This window comes from Gorilla gorilla, chromosome 8 (assembly GCF_029281585.2).
Source record: "Gorilla gorilla gorilla isolate KB3781 chromosome 8, NHGRI_mGorGor1-v2.1_pri, whole genome shotgun sequence".
NCBI lineage: Eukaryota > Metazoa > Chordata > Mammalia > Primates > Hominidae > Gorilla > Gorilla gorilla.
Genome location: NC_073232.2, coordinates 115,870,196 through 115,886,770, shown reverse-complemented (window position 1 = coordinate 115,886,770; position 16,575 = coordinate 115,870,196). Strand labels below are relative to the sequence as shown.

Genomic DNA, 16,575 nt, shown 5'->3' with positions numbered 1-16,575 from the left:
TGCCCACATAGCTGCACATTTTGAAAAGTGCACATAATTTTAGAGTGTTCATAGATCCCCTGGAAGCACAGCCAAGGTAAAGGTCTATAGTTTCCCCTTGAAAAAGCCCAACCACAGTGCCCATAGTGACTTAGAGTGTCAAGTCCTTCATAAAGGCTGAGCAAAAGCATGAACTTGAAGGATCAGGAGTTAGTTTCACCTAGGGAAGGCAGGTATGGGTACTGTTGCCCATCGTCTGACTAGGATTTCTGAAGCCATGTCTCTTCCTCTAGGCTCCCCGAACCTACGGACAAGACCTCCACCACGCAGAGAATCCAGCCTGGTATGTATACTGAATTTCTTCTCCCCTTTCCTTCCTTTTCTGTGGATGCGCTATAGCCACCCGATCAATTGGCTATCTTGCGGCAGAGCCTCTTGATCCAGGGGTTTTCCAGAGCCCTGCTGGGGCTTCTAGTTTTGTGGGGCTAGGGGCAGGGAGGGAAGCCTGCAGATCCCAGCCTTCCTGGGGGCCTGGCTGGACAGTTTATAATCGGAAACACACTGCACTCCAAAGCTAAATAAATCCATCCCAGCCACTGCATTGGCAGACATAAACATTTAGACTGCCCGGCAAAAGTGTCCAGCCAGGGCATTGCCAGGGGCTGGAAATGGGGCTGCTGTCCATGCTAGCCTGGAAGCCTTTCAGCTTTCCCTGGTCAGGAATGCCCAGTGGAGGTGGTGGATGGCAGAGTCTGGGAGGGCAGAGGACAGATCAGTGAACGTCTTCCAGGGAGGAGTGTGAGTTGCAAGGACTGGCTCATGCCCCAGCTTTAAGAGGTTAACACTGCCAGGGTCCCTGGTTCATGTGGGTGGGGTTTCCTGGTGTCCAGACCCTCGGGCAGGTAGATACGCATCAGGGGCCAGGGCTTGGGGTGCCTGCGATGCTGGTGGCAGGCTGAGAGCCCTGGAACAAAGAACTGTTAGTAAGCGCAGTGGGATGTAGTGGAAAGAGTGTGTCTTCAAGTGCCAGGCATGGATTCGGATTCCACTTCTGACACTTAGAGGCGGAGAGACTGTAGGTAAGCCAGTTGCCCTCTACAAGCTTCAGTGCCCTTATTTATCAGACGGGACAGTACTAGCCATCTCTTAGGGCTGTTGTAAGGATGAAATGAGATGATTTATATGGGGGGCTAGCAAACAGGTTTCCATTTCCTATGTCAGCTCTTGCCTGCTTGGTAATACTACCTGGTGCACTGGGTTAAGGAGGATTCTGAAGTCACATCTGAGCTTAGCAACAAGAGTTACTGTGGTCAGTGACATCAGCCCTGGCTAAGGGAGATGGCACCAGTCTATGGAAGAGTAGGCCCTCCATAAAAATATGGTTTTTAAAGATTTCATCCCTGGAGATGAGACCTTCCTTGCCTTGGCCATAGACCCCAGTGGAGTTTCTCTTTTTCCTCCTGAGTTTTACACACCCAAACACTGAATTCTCCCTCTCAACCATCTCTTCTAGCCACGGCTAATTATTTTCAGGCAGACTTGATTTTGGCAAGAATGGGGTAATTCCTTCCACACTTACCAAATGTGGCGATTGCTGAGGCAGGGCTGCTGTTTCCAGTTAGGCCCAGCTGCATCCCACCTGGCCAGAGATGTGGCCTGGGCTGAGCCTGGGCTGTGTCTGCTCACATGCACGGCTGCACAGCCAGGCCCTGGGGCCAGGAAAGGTGGCAGATTCTCACTCAATCCCTCAAAACCAGCTTCCTCCCACCCCCCACTCACTCTGCCTCAGCTCAGTTTCAACTGGTGGGGTTAGGACATGCAGAGCCTTGAAGGATGAGGAAGGCTGGGAAGAAGAGAAATTCAGGAGTGCTGAGTTCCAGCTTCTATTTATTGAGCTCTCCCTATGCCCCTCGCTGGGCCCAAAGTGATGTATGTTATCTCAGGGATCCTCTTCAGGATGCTGGTATTAGTTCCGTTTTACAGATGAGAGAACTGAAGTTCAGAGAGGTCAAGGGCTTTGCCCAGGGCCACACAGCTGGTAAATTGCTGTGATTGGAGTCCAGCCCCAAGGTTGAGGTCTTTCCAGGTCTTCCTGCTACACCAAGCTTCTTCCCGTCCCCTCATCCCTCCCACCTTTTTTTCCCAATTGTTTTATTTGAACCCCTTTGCATGAGGGAGGACATAAATAGCGGGGTACAAAGTCCATTTTAGCTGAGAAGAGACAAGACCATTGAAGCAAAAATATACAATCCACAAGGGCAGGGGGTTGTCCATTCGGTTTCCTACTGGGCGCTCGGTGCCTTAGACCAGTGTCTGGCACCCAGTAGACACACAACAAACAGTTGTTAAATGAATGGGTGAGGCTCACAAACCATGGGCCAAAGCCAGCTTCTAAATGTCCTTGAATGTCATGCTTAGATGCTGCTGTGCCAGTGTCTGAAAAGCATTGAGGATCTCCAATGAGTTCTACCCTGCCCACAGAATATTGCGAGTTTATTTAGTGCTTGCCTGCCTATCTGGCCTTGTCATGATGACCAGCCAAAGACTTTGCTCACTCAACCGCACTGCCTTCTTACACACACACCTCAGACTAGAGACCACTGTGCTCCATTGCCTTGCCTGTGCTGTCAGAAGTCCCACCTGCAGCCCTCACCCCTAGACTCCAGGACAGTGGCTTTCCTTCCTCTCCCACAGGGCAGTGTGCAAGTGCTTTGTTAGAATGATTTCTCTGCTTTTTCTTTCTTTCTTTCTTTCTTTTTTTCAGAGACAGAGTCTCACTCTGTCAGTTGGGCTGGAGTGCAGTGGTCTGTTCATAGCTCACTGCAGCCTCGAACTCCTGGGCTCACGCTATTTTCCTGCCTCAGCCTCCCAAGTAGCTGGGACCACAGGTGCATAACACCATGTCCACCTAATTTGTGTGTGTGTGTGTGGGTGTGTGTGGTAGAAATGGGGTCTCACTATTTGCCTAGGCTGATCTCAAACTCCTGGCCTCAAGCAGTCCTCCCACCTGGGCTTCCCAAAGCACTACGATTACAGGAGATTTCTCTGCTTTTTAATTTTCATTTTGAGATTCAGCTATTGAGGCATCTGAAAACTAGACCTCCAGAGATGTAAGATTAGAAACTGCTGTATTAATAATGAGCATTTTGTGCTGGGCACAGTGGCTTATGCCTGTAATTCCAGCACTTTGGGAGGCTGAGGCAGGAGGATTGCTTGAGCCCAGGAGTTTGAGACCAGGCAAAACCCTGTCTCTAGTTTTTTTCTTTTCTTTTTTTTTTTTTTTAGCAAATTCTTCCAGATCCTGAAAGAGCCCATCTCTACCAAAAAAAAAAAAAAAAAAAAAATTAACCAGGTGTGGTGGTGTGTGCCTGTAGTCCCAGCTACTGGGGAGGCTGAAGTGGGAGGATCACTTGAGCCCAGGAGATGGAGGCTGCAGTGAGCTCTGATTACTCCACTGCACTCTAGCCTGGGTCCCAAAGCAAAGCAAGACCCTATCTCAGAGTAATGATGATGATAATGATGATGATGATGATGATGATGATGATGATGATGATGATGATGATGATAGTAATAGTAATGTGAGCATTTTGATAGCTCAGACAAGTCTTCCGTGAGTCCTGAGTATTATTAGAAAGCCTCATCAGAGTAGTCCCCTGGCGATATATACCCTGAGACTCCCATGATAGATACGTACTCAGGCCAGCTGCTGTCCAGCTGGTGTAAACGGCCATCCGCACCCCCTGGGGACTGAGTGGGGACCAACCTTGGCCAAGTTACTCTTCTGATTTAGGTGGGTTTTGCCCACTGTGTGTTCCTTAACCTTAGGGGTTCCAACTGCCAAAGCCACCAGAGCCCCCTTCTGTTGAGGTGGAGTACTACACCATTGCCGAATTCCAGTCGTGCATTTCCGATGGCATCAGCTTTCGGGGTGGACAGAAGGCAGAGGTAAGCCTCGGGCCATGAGGCCGAGGGTTTTAACTCATCGTGGTGGAAGACCTACTGCATTTCCCATTTTAGGCCTTGCTAGTAAGATTCCTGAGGGGCAGGCAGGCAGGAAAGGTACAGAAATGAGCCCCACAAAGATGAGCATCTGCCTGGCGCTGGCCAGTGCCACGGCCTAAACTAGATCCCAGCTCTCACGCTCCACCCTGAGCTCACAGGGCTTGTCTCACAACAACATTTCCCAGAGCATGTGCAGGAGCTTGTGACAGGGGGGCCTTGAAACAAAGGGCTTCTGTGGTCAAATGAGCTTGCAGGACAGTGGATTAAACAAAATCCAACCCATTTGTTGTTTTAATTGCAGGGCTTCCCAGAGCCTAGGATACAAGGATGTCACTGGGAGTGTCACCTACAAGCAGTCTAGAATAGACAGCATTGCCCAACCCCACAAGCTTTCTCTCCCAGGAACATCTCAGGGCCAGGATCCTGCAGAACCCACATCAGGAAGTGTTAGGAGGATGTGGACCAGGCAGGTAGACTGAGATACTGGGGACCTGGGCTCTGGCCAAGTCCACACCACATGACCCCTGGCCTTTGATGCAGTCACTTCTCTCACCTGCCACCCCCAACTTTAAGCATTTCTCTCTGCAAAACAGGGTGATAGATCCTGGGACGCCCCCCCACCCCCCAGCATGTCTTCCAGCATTCATACCACTCTATTTTGTGGCTGGGGCTGAGCATGGTATTCCCGGCAGCAGAGAAGAGCTGTAACTTAGTCAATTCTCTGAGTGGCTTTGTGTAGTAATTGAGTTAACTCCATCTAATACAAGTGAACCTGTCAGACTCATTGAGCAGTCTCTGCCTCTAAAGCAGTGACATTCCCAATGTGAATGTTTTAAATCACATGCCTGGAACTTGGAACTAAATTTCCAAGAAAAATCATTCTCTCTGTGCTGAGGTTTCCAGGAGGGTCTGTAAAGAGCATAATGTGGCAGAACTGTCAGGCTCAGGAGCCACCTGTGCTTGAACTGTAGCTACAGGGCTGGGGCAGGGTGAAGGACAGAATGTAGGACCCAAAGAAGGAGAAAATCTTTCTCTTCTGGTGGGGGATGCAGAAGACTGGTCTCTTCTTGCCTTTGCATTCTTCACCTTTCCCTCCCTCCTTGGCCCTCTTCCCATAGTGCCAGTGTTTTCACGCTACCCCTTCCCCGCCCCAGGACCTTTTCCTCCAGGAGTGTCCCACAATCCCTAGTTATCTGCCCTTTATGTTCCCCAGTCCAAATGGACCCCAGCACAACCAGCAGCCACACTTTTGGCCATTGGTTGATCTCCAGAAGTTAAGGAAGAAGCTCCTTAAACCAGTTTATACTAACATGGAAATGACTGAAAGCCCCCTGCCCTTCGTACAGGAAACCACTCAACCCAAAGAAATCTCTTCAGCTAGTGGGATTTCAGTGGGATTCCAGTAAGATGACCACAGCGGGTGGACCCTGGGGAAAGGCTCTGCAGAGAGGCTCTGGCCTCGGGCCTGTACCTCCCAGGTCACTTCATCTGCATCTTCCCATTCTCTTCTGACCCTAGAGACCCTTTCAAGGAACTCAAAGGGAGGACCTAGCAACATCGAGGGTACGAGGAGGGAAGGGGCAGCAGAAGGGCAGTGTTTTCTTCATACGTGTCCTTAGTCTACTGGCAGGATTGTAGGGACTGGGAACAGTGCCGTTTAGGGGGAGGCAGAGTGGGCCAGCTCAACCCAGCTGTTAACACAGACATGGAGGATCAGGGAGGGAACTTGGCAAGTGGGAACCCACCAACCATGAGATGATAGAGACCTAGGTTTGAATTCTGGTGCATTATTTACTATATTGGGTTTTGGGCCACTTACTCAGTGGCTCGGTTTATTATCTGTAAAATGGAGATAATTTATCCCAGAGCCAAAGTATGATACTCCTACCCTGGGATGTCATAGGGTTCCAGATCCTCCCAACTCACTGGCTTGTCTGCACTCGTCCCCCAGGTCATTGATAAGAACTCAGGTGGCTGGTGGTACGTGCAGATCGGTGAGAAGGAGGGCTGGGCCCCCGCATCATACATCGATAAGCGCAAGAAGCCCAACCTGAGCCGCCGCACAAGCACGCTGACCCGGCCCAAGGTGCCCCCGCCAGCACCCCCCAGCAAGCCCAAGGAGGCCGAGGAGGGCCCTACGGGGGCCAGTGAGAGCCAGGACTCCCCGCGGAAGCTCAAGTATGAGGAGCCTGAGTATGACATCCCTGCATTCGGCTTTGACTCAGAGCCTGAGCTGAGCGAGGAGCCCGTGGAGGACAGAGCCTCAGGGGAGAGGCGGCCTGCCCAGCCCCACCGGCCCTCGCCGGCCTCTTCTCTGCAGCGGGCCCGCTTCAAGGTGGGTGAGTCTTCAGAGGATGTGGCCCTGGAAGAGGAAACCATCTACGAGAATGAGGGCTTCCGGCCATATGCAGAGGACACCCTGTCAGCCAGAGGCTCCTCCGGGGACAGCGACTCCCCAGGCAGCTCCTCGCTGTCCCTGACCAGGAAAAACTCCCCCAAATCAGGCTCCCCCAAGTCATCATCACTCCTAAAGCTCAAGGCAGAGAAGAATGCCCAGGCAGAACTGGGGAAGAACCACTCCTCAGCCTCCTTTTCCTCATCCATCACCATCAACACCACTTGCTGCTCCTCCTCTTCCTCCTCCTCTTCTTCCTTGTCCAAAACCAGTGGCGACCTGAAGCCCCGCTCTGCTTCGGACGCAGGCATCCGCGGCACTCCCAAGGTCAGGGCAAAGAAGGATGCTGATGCGAACGCTGGGCTGACCTCCTGTGCCCGGGCCAAGCCATCGGTCCGGCCCAAGCCATTCCTGAACCGAGCAGAGTCGCAGAGCCAAGAGAAGATGGACATCAGCACTTTACGGCGCCAGCTGAGACCCACAGGCCAGCTCCGTGGAGGGCTCAAGGGCTCCAAGAGTGAGGATTCGGAGCTGCCCCCGCAGACGGCCTCCGAGGCTCCCGGTGAGGGGTCTAGGAGAAGCTCATCCGACCTCATCACCCTCCCAGCCACCACTCCCCCATGTCCCACCAAGAAGGAATGGGAAGGGCCAGCCACCTCGTACATGACATGCAGCGCCTACCAGAAGGTCCAGGACTCGGAGATCAGCTTCCCCGCGGGCGTGGAGGTACAGGTGCTGGAGAAGCAGGAGAGCGGGTGGTGGTATGTGAGGTTTGGGGAGCTGGAGGGCTGGGCCCCTTCCCACTATTTGGTGCTGGATGAGAACGAGCAACCTGACCCCTCTGGCAAAGAGCTGGACACAGTGCCCGCCAAGGGCAGGCAGAACGAAGGCAAGTCGGACAGCCTGGAGAAGATCGAAAGGCGCGTCCAAGCACTGAACACCGTCAACCAGAGCAAGAAGGCCACACCCCCCATCCCCTCCAAACCTCCCGGGGGCTTCGGCAAGACCTCAGGCACTCCAGCGGTGAAGATGAGGAACGGAGTGCGGCAGGTGGCGGTCAGGCCCCAGTCGGTGTTTGTGTCCCCGCCACCCAAGGACAACAACCTGTCCTGCGCCTTGCGGAGGAATGAGTCACTCACGGCCACTGATGGCCTCCGAGGCGTCCGACGGAACTCCTCCTTTAGCACTGCTCGCTCCGCTGCCGCCGAGGCCAAGGGCCGCCTGGCCGAACGGGCTGCCAGCCAGGGTTCAGACTCACCCCTGCTGCCCGCCCAGCGCAACAGCATCCCCGTGTCCCCTGTGCGCCCCAAGCCCATTGAGAAGTCTCAGTTCATCCACAATAACCTCAAAGATGTGTACGTCTCTATCGCAGACTACGAGGGGGATGAGGAGACAGCAGGCTTCCAGGAGGGGGTGTCCATGGAGGTTCTGGAGAGGAACCCTAATGGCTGGTGGTACTGCCAGATCCTGGATGGTGTGAAGCCCTTCAAAGGCTGGGTGCCTTCCAACTACCTTGAGAAAAAGAACTAGCAGAGGGCCTGGGCTCTTCCAGCCTCAGTGTGCCTCTCTGGCCGCCCACTGGATGAGTGGTGAGACGAACAAAAGGGAAAGGAAAAAATGGGGGTGGGGGGTGGGGGGTGGACAACATTCAACACTGCAGAATGGGTGACCTCAAAGATGCCCCCTGTCCAAGCCATCCCACAGCTGGAAGGTAGAGGATGGGGGTGCCCACACTGAGTAAGGAAGGGAATGGACCAGGGAGTCCCAGGCCTGGGACCCAGAGCCAAGAAAGCTGAGATATCCTGTGCACCATAGGGACTTCACCAATGGATTACATGCCATCTGGGACAGGCCATGTGGGAGACCCCAGTTGTGCCTTTGCTACAGATCTGGAAAAGACAAGGTCATGGGGGCCTCCAGTGTCCTGCCCCTGCTTGGCCCAGTTTTGATTGCTGGCATCTTGCCACCCCAGGTATCCCTGGTATTGTCCTAAGCTGTATTTGTGAATTGTGCTGGTTTCCTGGGCATTGCCACTGCCTACCACAGGTGGGTACATTAGAAGCCACCACTGGCTTTCGGGCTTGGGGGTGTCTTCTGAGCTCAAGCCTGCTTCTGGGCCAGGCCATTGTCACTGTTAGTTGAAGAAAAAGCAGTTCCCAGGTGCCAGCAAAGACCATCTTTCATAACTGTCACTGTCTTGGCCTTGAGAAGAGAGCCCGCTCTCCGTGGGGCACCCCATGGAGGACACAGTACCAGAGTTTACAGAGAGGGTGGGCGAAGCCACCGGTCTCTTCCTAATCTGCACAGACTATTTTGGGTATTTCTGGGCGGGCAGTTCCTTTGCATGTTTCGGGAGAGGTTTGTTGATTTGGGGCTTACATGTCAGGCCTTTGGTTTGCGTCTTATTTTAGGGGTTGTTTGGGGGCCTGGGTGGTCGGCCTCACATGGGAAGGGGATGGGTAGTGGATGGGGTTTCTGTTGTATCTTGTGGGCGGGTGATTTTGCTTTTGTTTTTGTTTCACATTCTTCCCCCTCCACAAGCCAAAGTCGTTTCATTTGGTTTCCACTGTGTGGACTGTGCTGGAGCTTGGCGCCTGCCAGAAAAATCTGGGGCTAGGCAAGCCCCAGGTTGCAGACATGGTGAAGCAGAGAAACTGTTCTTCTGGTTCCTGCACAACCTCAGAGGGGCAAAAACCCTCCCCAGGAAGGAGGAGGGTGTTCAGGAGCCAGACTTTTGGAGAGAAGGCAGCTCCCAGCCTGCTGGGTGACCGCCATTCTGCGTGTGTTCCCCAGCTGGGCAGGGCTGGAAGCCTTACGTATGAAGCATGGAGAAGCAGCCATTGTCCCCACTGTGGGCAGAGGGGGGACCCGGCTGGCCCCTTGGGTCAGACTGGAGCCAACACCGCCAGCCACCCCCTCTGGCCTGCTGGCAATGCCACAGGTGCCCAAGAAGATGGAGGATCCCTGTGCCAGGAGCCAACCTGGTCTTCCCGAGGGGCAGTGCCCCAGTGAAGACAGAAGCGAGAGAATAAAGTTCCCTGTAGGTCCTCTGTCACCTTTGGGTTGTGTTTTTCAATTGTTGACATTTCAGAGGGGACCCTCCAGAAGCCCAGCCGGCTTCCCCCAAGGACTCCCCCTTCGCTGGGAGTGGATTTCCACACGTGCCTTTGATTTCGGACAGATTGGGCCTCACAGCCACCGATTCAGCTGCCAGGGTCCCTGGACTGGGGGTTGGTGTTTTCTATAGAGGAGGAAAGGCCCTCCCTCACCCTGCTCCCCACCCAGGCAGGGCAGCATGGGACCCAGTGTCTCAGTGCCTTCAAAACCCACCCCCACCCCTACCCCACCACACCCCATCCCAGAGGCTTTGCCTGGGCAACCCTAAGCCCCTGTCCCTCGCCATACACTGATGCCTGGCAGCTAGAGCAAGTGGCTCGTGTTCTTTGTCGAAGGCCTGTGGTGAGATTGTTTTGTTTCCTTTTGTTTTGTGAGTTTGTTTAAAATTGAAATTAGTTATTTTCTTCTGCTGGACAGTATTAAATAGAGCAGGATGTTGATCTGCTAGATTGCAGTACTAATGGTAGTGGTTTAGTGTCTTCATGTTAATATTATTTGTACTTATTTGAACAATAATGATAAAGAAGTGGTTCATTATTTTTTAATTAATGCACTTTAAATAAGGTAGAATGGAAAAAAGCCAGAGCGCAAAGTGCATTACTTAAAGATGCAGTATATACTTTTCTCATTTTTAAACAGCACATATTTATTAAGAGAAAAAAAGTAATTTATGACTATTTAAAATAAAATTTAAAAGTAGAGTGACTGTCAGGTAAAGAACCTTCAATGTAGCTATCTTCCAGGGGGAGGGCCCTGCAGCCTCGCTCCTCAGATGTCTGCACTGAGCCAGTTCAGTCACTAGTGCGCCAGCCAGGCCAGGAGGGAGTGCAGAGCATGTCTGCGAAGCACAGAGCATCTCAGTTGGACTGGACCACAGTGCTCCCGAGAGCCTGCCTTTCCTGCCCTTCCCCACCACCTGCACTGCCCCCCACATTCTCCCAGCCCCCCCAAGGACCCCCTCTCCTTGACCCCCAGTGCTGTAAGTAATAGAGTCATTAAAATGCAGGACTTAAAGAGACCCCAGAGGTCTCTATCCCATCCCTTCCTGTTACTGCGGCCCAAGGACAGGAAACAACTTTTCCAAAATCCCACAGCTAGTTAATGACAGATTTCCCCACTACATTAATCCCGTGCTCCTCCTCACCGCCATTATAGTTTATTGTGTGGTCATGTTTACATTGTGACATCCAGCCCCAAGGATGGCTGGGAGTTGCTCAGGCATCCAGGAAAAGTGGGGAATGCTGCCATCTGGTGACAGCATGTAGATTTGGGCAGTGAACAGGGATTGCCATGCCCCAGTCTTCGCACCTCGCCCCCTCACCCCCTAACTCACAGCACAAATCCTGCAAACCCAAAGAGAATATTAATACTTGAAGCAAGAAGGGTGCATGCCAGTCCTTCTCCGACATGGCCAGGGGGTACCAGGCCTTGTGCGCCTGGCCTCCTAGCCCTAGCCAGGGCGAGAGGGCCTTTCCCTTGAGCTACTGAGCTGCTTTGTGATGCTGAAGGATACTGTCGGCAGCAGGCAGAGGAGGGAGGGGGCCTAGGGATCTGACCCATCTGGAGGAAAACCAGATCGGACTGAAAAAGGAAAAAGAAAAACAAAATCTCCGTAGTGTCCAAACCTAGTTTCCCATGAGTTGTGATTGAAAATGTGAAATGACACTGTATTGCTGTATACTGCAACTTTAACCATAATGAGCCCTTCTGAGGTCATTATTGAGGTTCATATAATGCCCGAAGATGCAGCATTTGGTGCTTTGTTTTCCTTTCGGTTTCAAGACCTTTTTCTTTTATTGCAAGGGGAAAAAATGTCATCTCCCCCCACCTCATCCCTCTTTGTGACAGCAGACCTGGCTGTGTTGCCCCTCTCCTCCTCACTATTCTCACCAGGCCATGGGACTTTGGGGGCAGTGAGAGAGAGCTGGAAAGGGGCAACCCTGAGCAGCAGGTGTACCCCATGCCCTGTGGGTTTCCCCTGTGTCCACTGACTGTAGACGGGCTGTCTTGCCAGGCCTCAGCCCCGTCTACCCTAAGCCTGGCCCCAAAGGTTTCTCTTTCTTCCTCCTTGATTTTCCATCTTGACGAAGGCATTATATAGAATCATTTTAATCACTTTCAGATGTTAGAGCAGCATATTTTACAGGCATTTATATCCATTGCTTTCCTCAGCAAGGCATGTTACTACTTTTATCATCTAAGGAAAAAAGACAAGGGAATTCCAGTCAGGCATTATTTTCCTATTACTAGTGTTTGCAGAATAGGTGTAGGACTATTTAAGTTTAGACCTTGGTTTGGTAGTTTTTGTTTTTAATAAGGGGAAAAAGATAAAATAACCCCTATTTTTCCGGTTATTGTATTTAACTAATATATTATTTCTTTAAGGTTACTCACTTCCCCTACCCCTCCAAATACCTTGCATTCTCAATCAAAAATGGAAACAATCTGAGAGACAGGAAAAGTGCAATATTACCAAGATGGATGCCAGGGCTCATTGGGGACAATGGAGGGAATACCAGTGGCGCTCAGAGAGCAAGAGGCAGGGAGCGGGGTGCTGAAGGAATCCTAGCTGTGGAACAGGTGGGTGGGTTGGTGGAGTTTGATCTTGTAGGGTTCTCCTCTCCCCCTTCTTTGGGAAGATGATAGGGGTCCCTGCCAGATCCACCCAGAAGAAAGGGATTCAGGCATGGGGCCCTTGACCTCTAGGCCCCAGTCCCTGGAGCAGAGGCAGGCCCTTGGGAGCTGTTCCTTGTTTTGATTTCTGTTGTGGTGCAGCCAGCTGCTCAGAGAGACCTGGCCTAAAAATGACTCCCAGCAGCCCTCTCTCACCCCAGTGTCCTGATGTTTGGGCTGTGATCCTTCTGGTGTATGTTTGAATCTTTCTAAAACTGGGTGCCCTCAGTTCAGTTTCTAGGCAGGAAGCCTAGAAGTCACCAGATCTTTTTGGGGGATGTGAGAACCTTGAGCCGCGCACACCCTGGTGAGACACCAATTCCCGCAAGCCTGCAGCAGGGCCTGGGGCTGAGCCTGGGCTGCCCATTCATCTCAGCGACTTCAGCCTGAGGAGTGAGCCCTGCCTGGGCTCCACACCCAGAGAGTCCGTACATATTCTGCTCCGGGAAGAGTCGGGGGGTCTATTCAAGTTTCTCTGCAGACAAAACTTCCCACAACAGGTACCAATCTGGCCTCCTTCCTCAGCACCGGTAGAGAAAGCAACAGAATGGGAAGTTTCCTCTGGGTTGGAGCCTCAGAGCTCTGCCCCTCAAGGTGACAGGGACGTCCCTGTGGCTTGTTCCCTCCACCTCCAGTACTGTATGCTTGCTACTTCAACCCCCTATTTGGTGAATTTCTGCACAGACACAGATCTCTGTGCCTGGAATGGGACTGTGCCCTGTGCGGGTCTCTCCCTTGGCGTATATCCATCTAGATATTTAGTCTTTGAGAATCTCAATGCAGAGCTCTCTGGGAAGAGAACTGTCCACACTGCTAAATAATTAAGATTCCCTCACTTTTTTGAGGGCCATGTGTTGAGAGTGTGTGAGAGTGTGTGTGTGTGTGTGTGTGTCTGTGTATGCAAGTGTTGGTAACTTCCCACTAGAACTAAATAACATGGGGTTAGAGAAAAAAAAAAAAATACCAGGCAAGCTGTCTCCATTGAACAAGTCCTTGGCAATGGGCAGGTCCCAAGGGACTCACAGCTTCTGGCAGCAAGTGTGTGTGTCATTCACACACATCATTCTGGCTAGAGAGTGCAATGTATCATTTTTTTTTCTTTTTGTAATTATTTTATTAAGTATTTAGTTGGAAATTTCACACTGGCATTAACAGGTCTAGCATAAGTGGCCTAGGCAGTCATCCCAGGCTCCAAAATGAAGATGTGCAAAAGAGATGCCACTGGGAATAGGAACACTGAGTTGGTTCAGTTAGGTCACCCCCTGCAGACGTGTCATCGAGCAGGCTGACTCCCACCCCTCAGCCATGCCATGGGTATGAGAAGCCCCTTATAATAAAAGCTGCCAGCCCTTTCGTCCTTGTTTCAGAGGGTGGGTCAGGTGGTTGGGGTGAGAACTTGCTCACGGTGCACCCAACAAGACCTGCAGGTGCATATAAGTTTAGTCCCAACTGCAGGGCCAGACCAAACACTTCCTGGGAAGTGTGTGGAGGGCTCTGCTAGACCTTCCTGAGTTTCTGGCTAAATCATCAGCCCTGTTTGGTGCAGTCTCATGTCTCTGTGGTTCCCAAGCTGCATGATCAGAGCCAGTGAGAAGACAGATCAGTGACCCACAGCTTTGGGGAAAAACAGCCCCACTGTTAACTTCCCTCCTGCAAACCTGGGTCCCCAGGCCATAAGGTGGGCACACTGGTGCTTACAGACTGGGTGGAGGGCCCTACCTTCCAAGGTCTTGATCCCAGCCTGCCTATAAGGTTGGGATTAGCATGCAATCCCCCTTCCCCAATCCTGTCTTTTTAAAATCTCAAGTTTGCACTTAACCTTGACAATCAGCACCCTCTCCTACTCCAGTCCTAGAACTCAGTGGCCTTAGAGAATGGGGTCCCCTGCACTGAAGGTCCCTGCCTTGCTCCCAGTTCCATCCTGGCCAATAGGCTGAGCCTCAAGAGGTGAAAGAGAAAAAAGGGAGAGAGGGAGGAAGAATTATTTAGAACAAAAGGATGGCTCGAGCATGTTAGAGGCAAGTGAGAGGCACGTTGGTGAGAAGAGCATGTGCATGTTTGGGGTAGCTGGGGCCTACTGTCCCTTCATTAGGGAAGGAGGCTTCCAGAAGCGGGTGTCTTCTAGAAAGAAAAATTGTGTGAAGGCTGAAAAGGGGCTTGGAGTTTTGTCTTTGTTGATTAGAAAGAAGGAAGAAGTCAGCTCTGAGTGTTTCAGGAAGAAGAGAGCAGGTAGAAAGGGAATTTAGTGATTTAACACCCAAGGGTCCAGCCACAGCAGGTTGGAAAATCCTCCAAATTTGGCCACAGAAGCTGGCTGGGAAAAAACTGCCACTCATTGGGCCACACGCTGGGTCCCCATCAGTTCTCAATGAATGGTCATTGATTTACTTAGCAGACAGGAGAAGTCACCAGCCACAAACCAATCTTTGAGTTTGCAGGCCCTGATTCCAGAATATATGCATCCAGCTCCCAGGTTCTCAGCTGGTTTTGCCCACTTCCCTTTGACTGTCCAATCCAAAGCCAGTCTCTCAAGTTGTATGGCTCAAAGACCAGTGACCACAATGGGTCATACAGTAGGGACCCACCTCCACAAATTAGAACCAGAGTTCAGACTCCATTGGGCACATCTGGGAGGAAGGCAACCTCCTTTGTCGTCCTGTTGGTACCAGTCATTCTCAAGTATCTCTGACACCCGTGGTGGTTGAGTTTGCTGAGCCTGCCACCTGGTATGAGTTAGACTGGGTGTGATGAACATTCATCCATGCATATACCCTACCATTTTGCGTTGCCTTATAACCAAGGCACACTCCCCATAAGAGTTTACTGCAGAGAAAGAACAGCAAAACAGGCACCCTCCTTGAATTTACAACTCATTATCTGCAACAGGTTTTCTTTAAATCCAAGACACAGGATGGGAAATGGGTTTCCCCGCCAGGTACTCAGAGGTCTGCAGGAAGTGACTCCCGGGCAAGGCAGACTTCAGTAATCCCTGAAGCGTGAGCATGTGGACTGCATGGCTGGGTGGGGACTGGTGGATGTCTCTGGAGCTCCAGAACCTTGGAGAATTCCTCATGGAATTCCCCTCCCAGCTCTTAGTGGGCTCTGTGGGGTCAGGAGGAGCCCTTCCTCCAGGTTTTCCTTCTTTCCTCCTCAGCAGAGAAACTGGAGAAAGGACATTAAACTCAGTGCAGTCGATTTGAGTGCTGAAATATTTCCAGAATCAATGGTGGTGCTAAACTATCTCCATGTTTCTAGCATTTTTAATAGTGGAGTTGGTTTGTTTTTAATCTCATCACAAAAATGCAGTGCCCTTGGGGAAGGGACCAGCCCCTTGGCCTGCCACTTTCCAGGTGTCCTTTATCACTTTGACGGGACTCTTTGGTCTGCAGAAAATGCTCTGTCTTGGCATGCTTCTAGACTGTAAGATTTGGGTTTTGTTTTGTATTTTATGTTTACATGCATCTTATATTTCCCTAAAAACTAAATAAAGTTTTGGGCCTTTTTAACCAAACAGAATCACCTCTTAATTCTCCCTGTCACCAAAAACACCCATCCAGCTGAATAGCCAATGTCCCATTATCCCAAATTGCAAAGTGGACTTCAGGATCCCAGGGCCCTCTGAAAGAAAGGACACTGGAGGGTGGGGGCAGGTAGGTAAGCTCTCGCTTTTTTTTTTTTTTTAACAGGGTCTCACCCTGTCACCCAGGCTGGAGTGCAGTAGCATGATCATAGGTCACTGCAACCTCGACCTCCCTTACTCAAGCGATCCTCCCACCTCAGCCTCCTGAGCAGTTGGGACTACAGGCGCACCACCATGCCCAGATGATTTTTCTATTATTTGTAGAGACAGGTTCTTGCTATGTTGCCAAGGCTGGTCTCAAGCTCCTGGGCTCAAGCAATCCTCCTGCCTCAGCCTCCCGAAGTCTGGGATTACAGACATGAGCCAGCTCTCACTCTTGGTGAGATCCGTGGTCAAGCTCCTCCAGCCTCTTCCCCACTTTTGGGAGGTTTTCTGGGCAGTGGCCAAGGCTTTGAAAGATGCAGATCTTGGGGCCAAGGACCCACATCCAGCAGGCCTAGCTGGCTCCTTAGCATGGCCCCCCGACCCTCTCCTGCTTTTGCTGGACCCCAGGAAGCAGGACCAGGTAACCCTGATGCAAGGAACAGGCCATGGCTGTGCAAGGCCATGCAGAGGCTGGGTAGCCTGAGCATCCTCCCGGGAACAGGATGGGCAGGCAGGTATCCCACGTGCCTCTGAGGCCTGGTGCTGCCAAATGAGCTCAATTCCAACACTGTGCCTAGACCTTGGGGCCAGTCTGGCTGCCTCCTCCCCACCACCCCTCTCCCCTCAGCCTTCCCCATCACTCGGATCACTTAGCGCATCTAGAACACTTCTCTAAAGGACTTTA

At 51.7% G+C, this 16,575-nt stretch overlaps 1 protein-coding gene across 6 annotated transcripts in view; it reads left to right on the top strand.

Moving 5' to 3' along the window:
* Positions 1-15,677, top strand: part of SH3PXD2A (SH3 and PX domains 2A) — a 259,162-nt gene extending 243,485 nt beyond the window's left edge. For all 6 annotated transcript variants that reach the window (XM_004050045.5, XM_055352883.2, XM_019034749.4 and 3 more), the window contains 3 exons: positions 273-322; positions 3,805-3,924; positions 5,933-15,677. In XM_004050045.5, the coding sequence (XP_004050093.2) occupies positions 273-322; positions 3,805-3,924; positions 5,933-7,906 (2,144 nt within the window). In that variant the 3' untranslated portion in view covers positions 7,907-15,677. The remainder of the gene's footprint in view (positions 1-272; positions 323-3,804; positions 3,925-5,932) is intronic.
* The last annotated feature ends 898 nt before the right edge of the window (positions 15,678-16,575 follow it).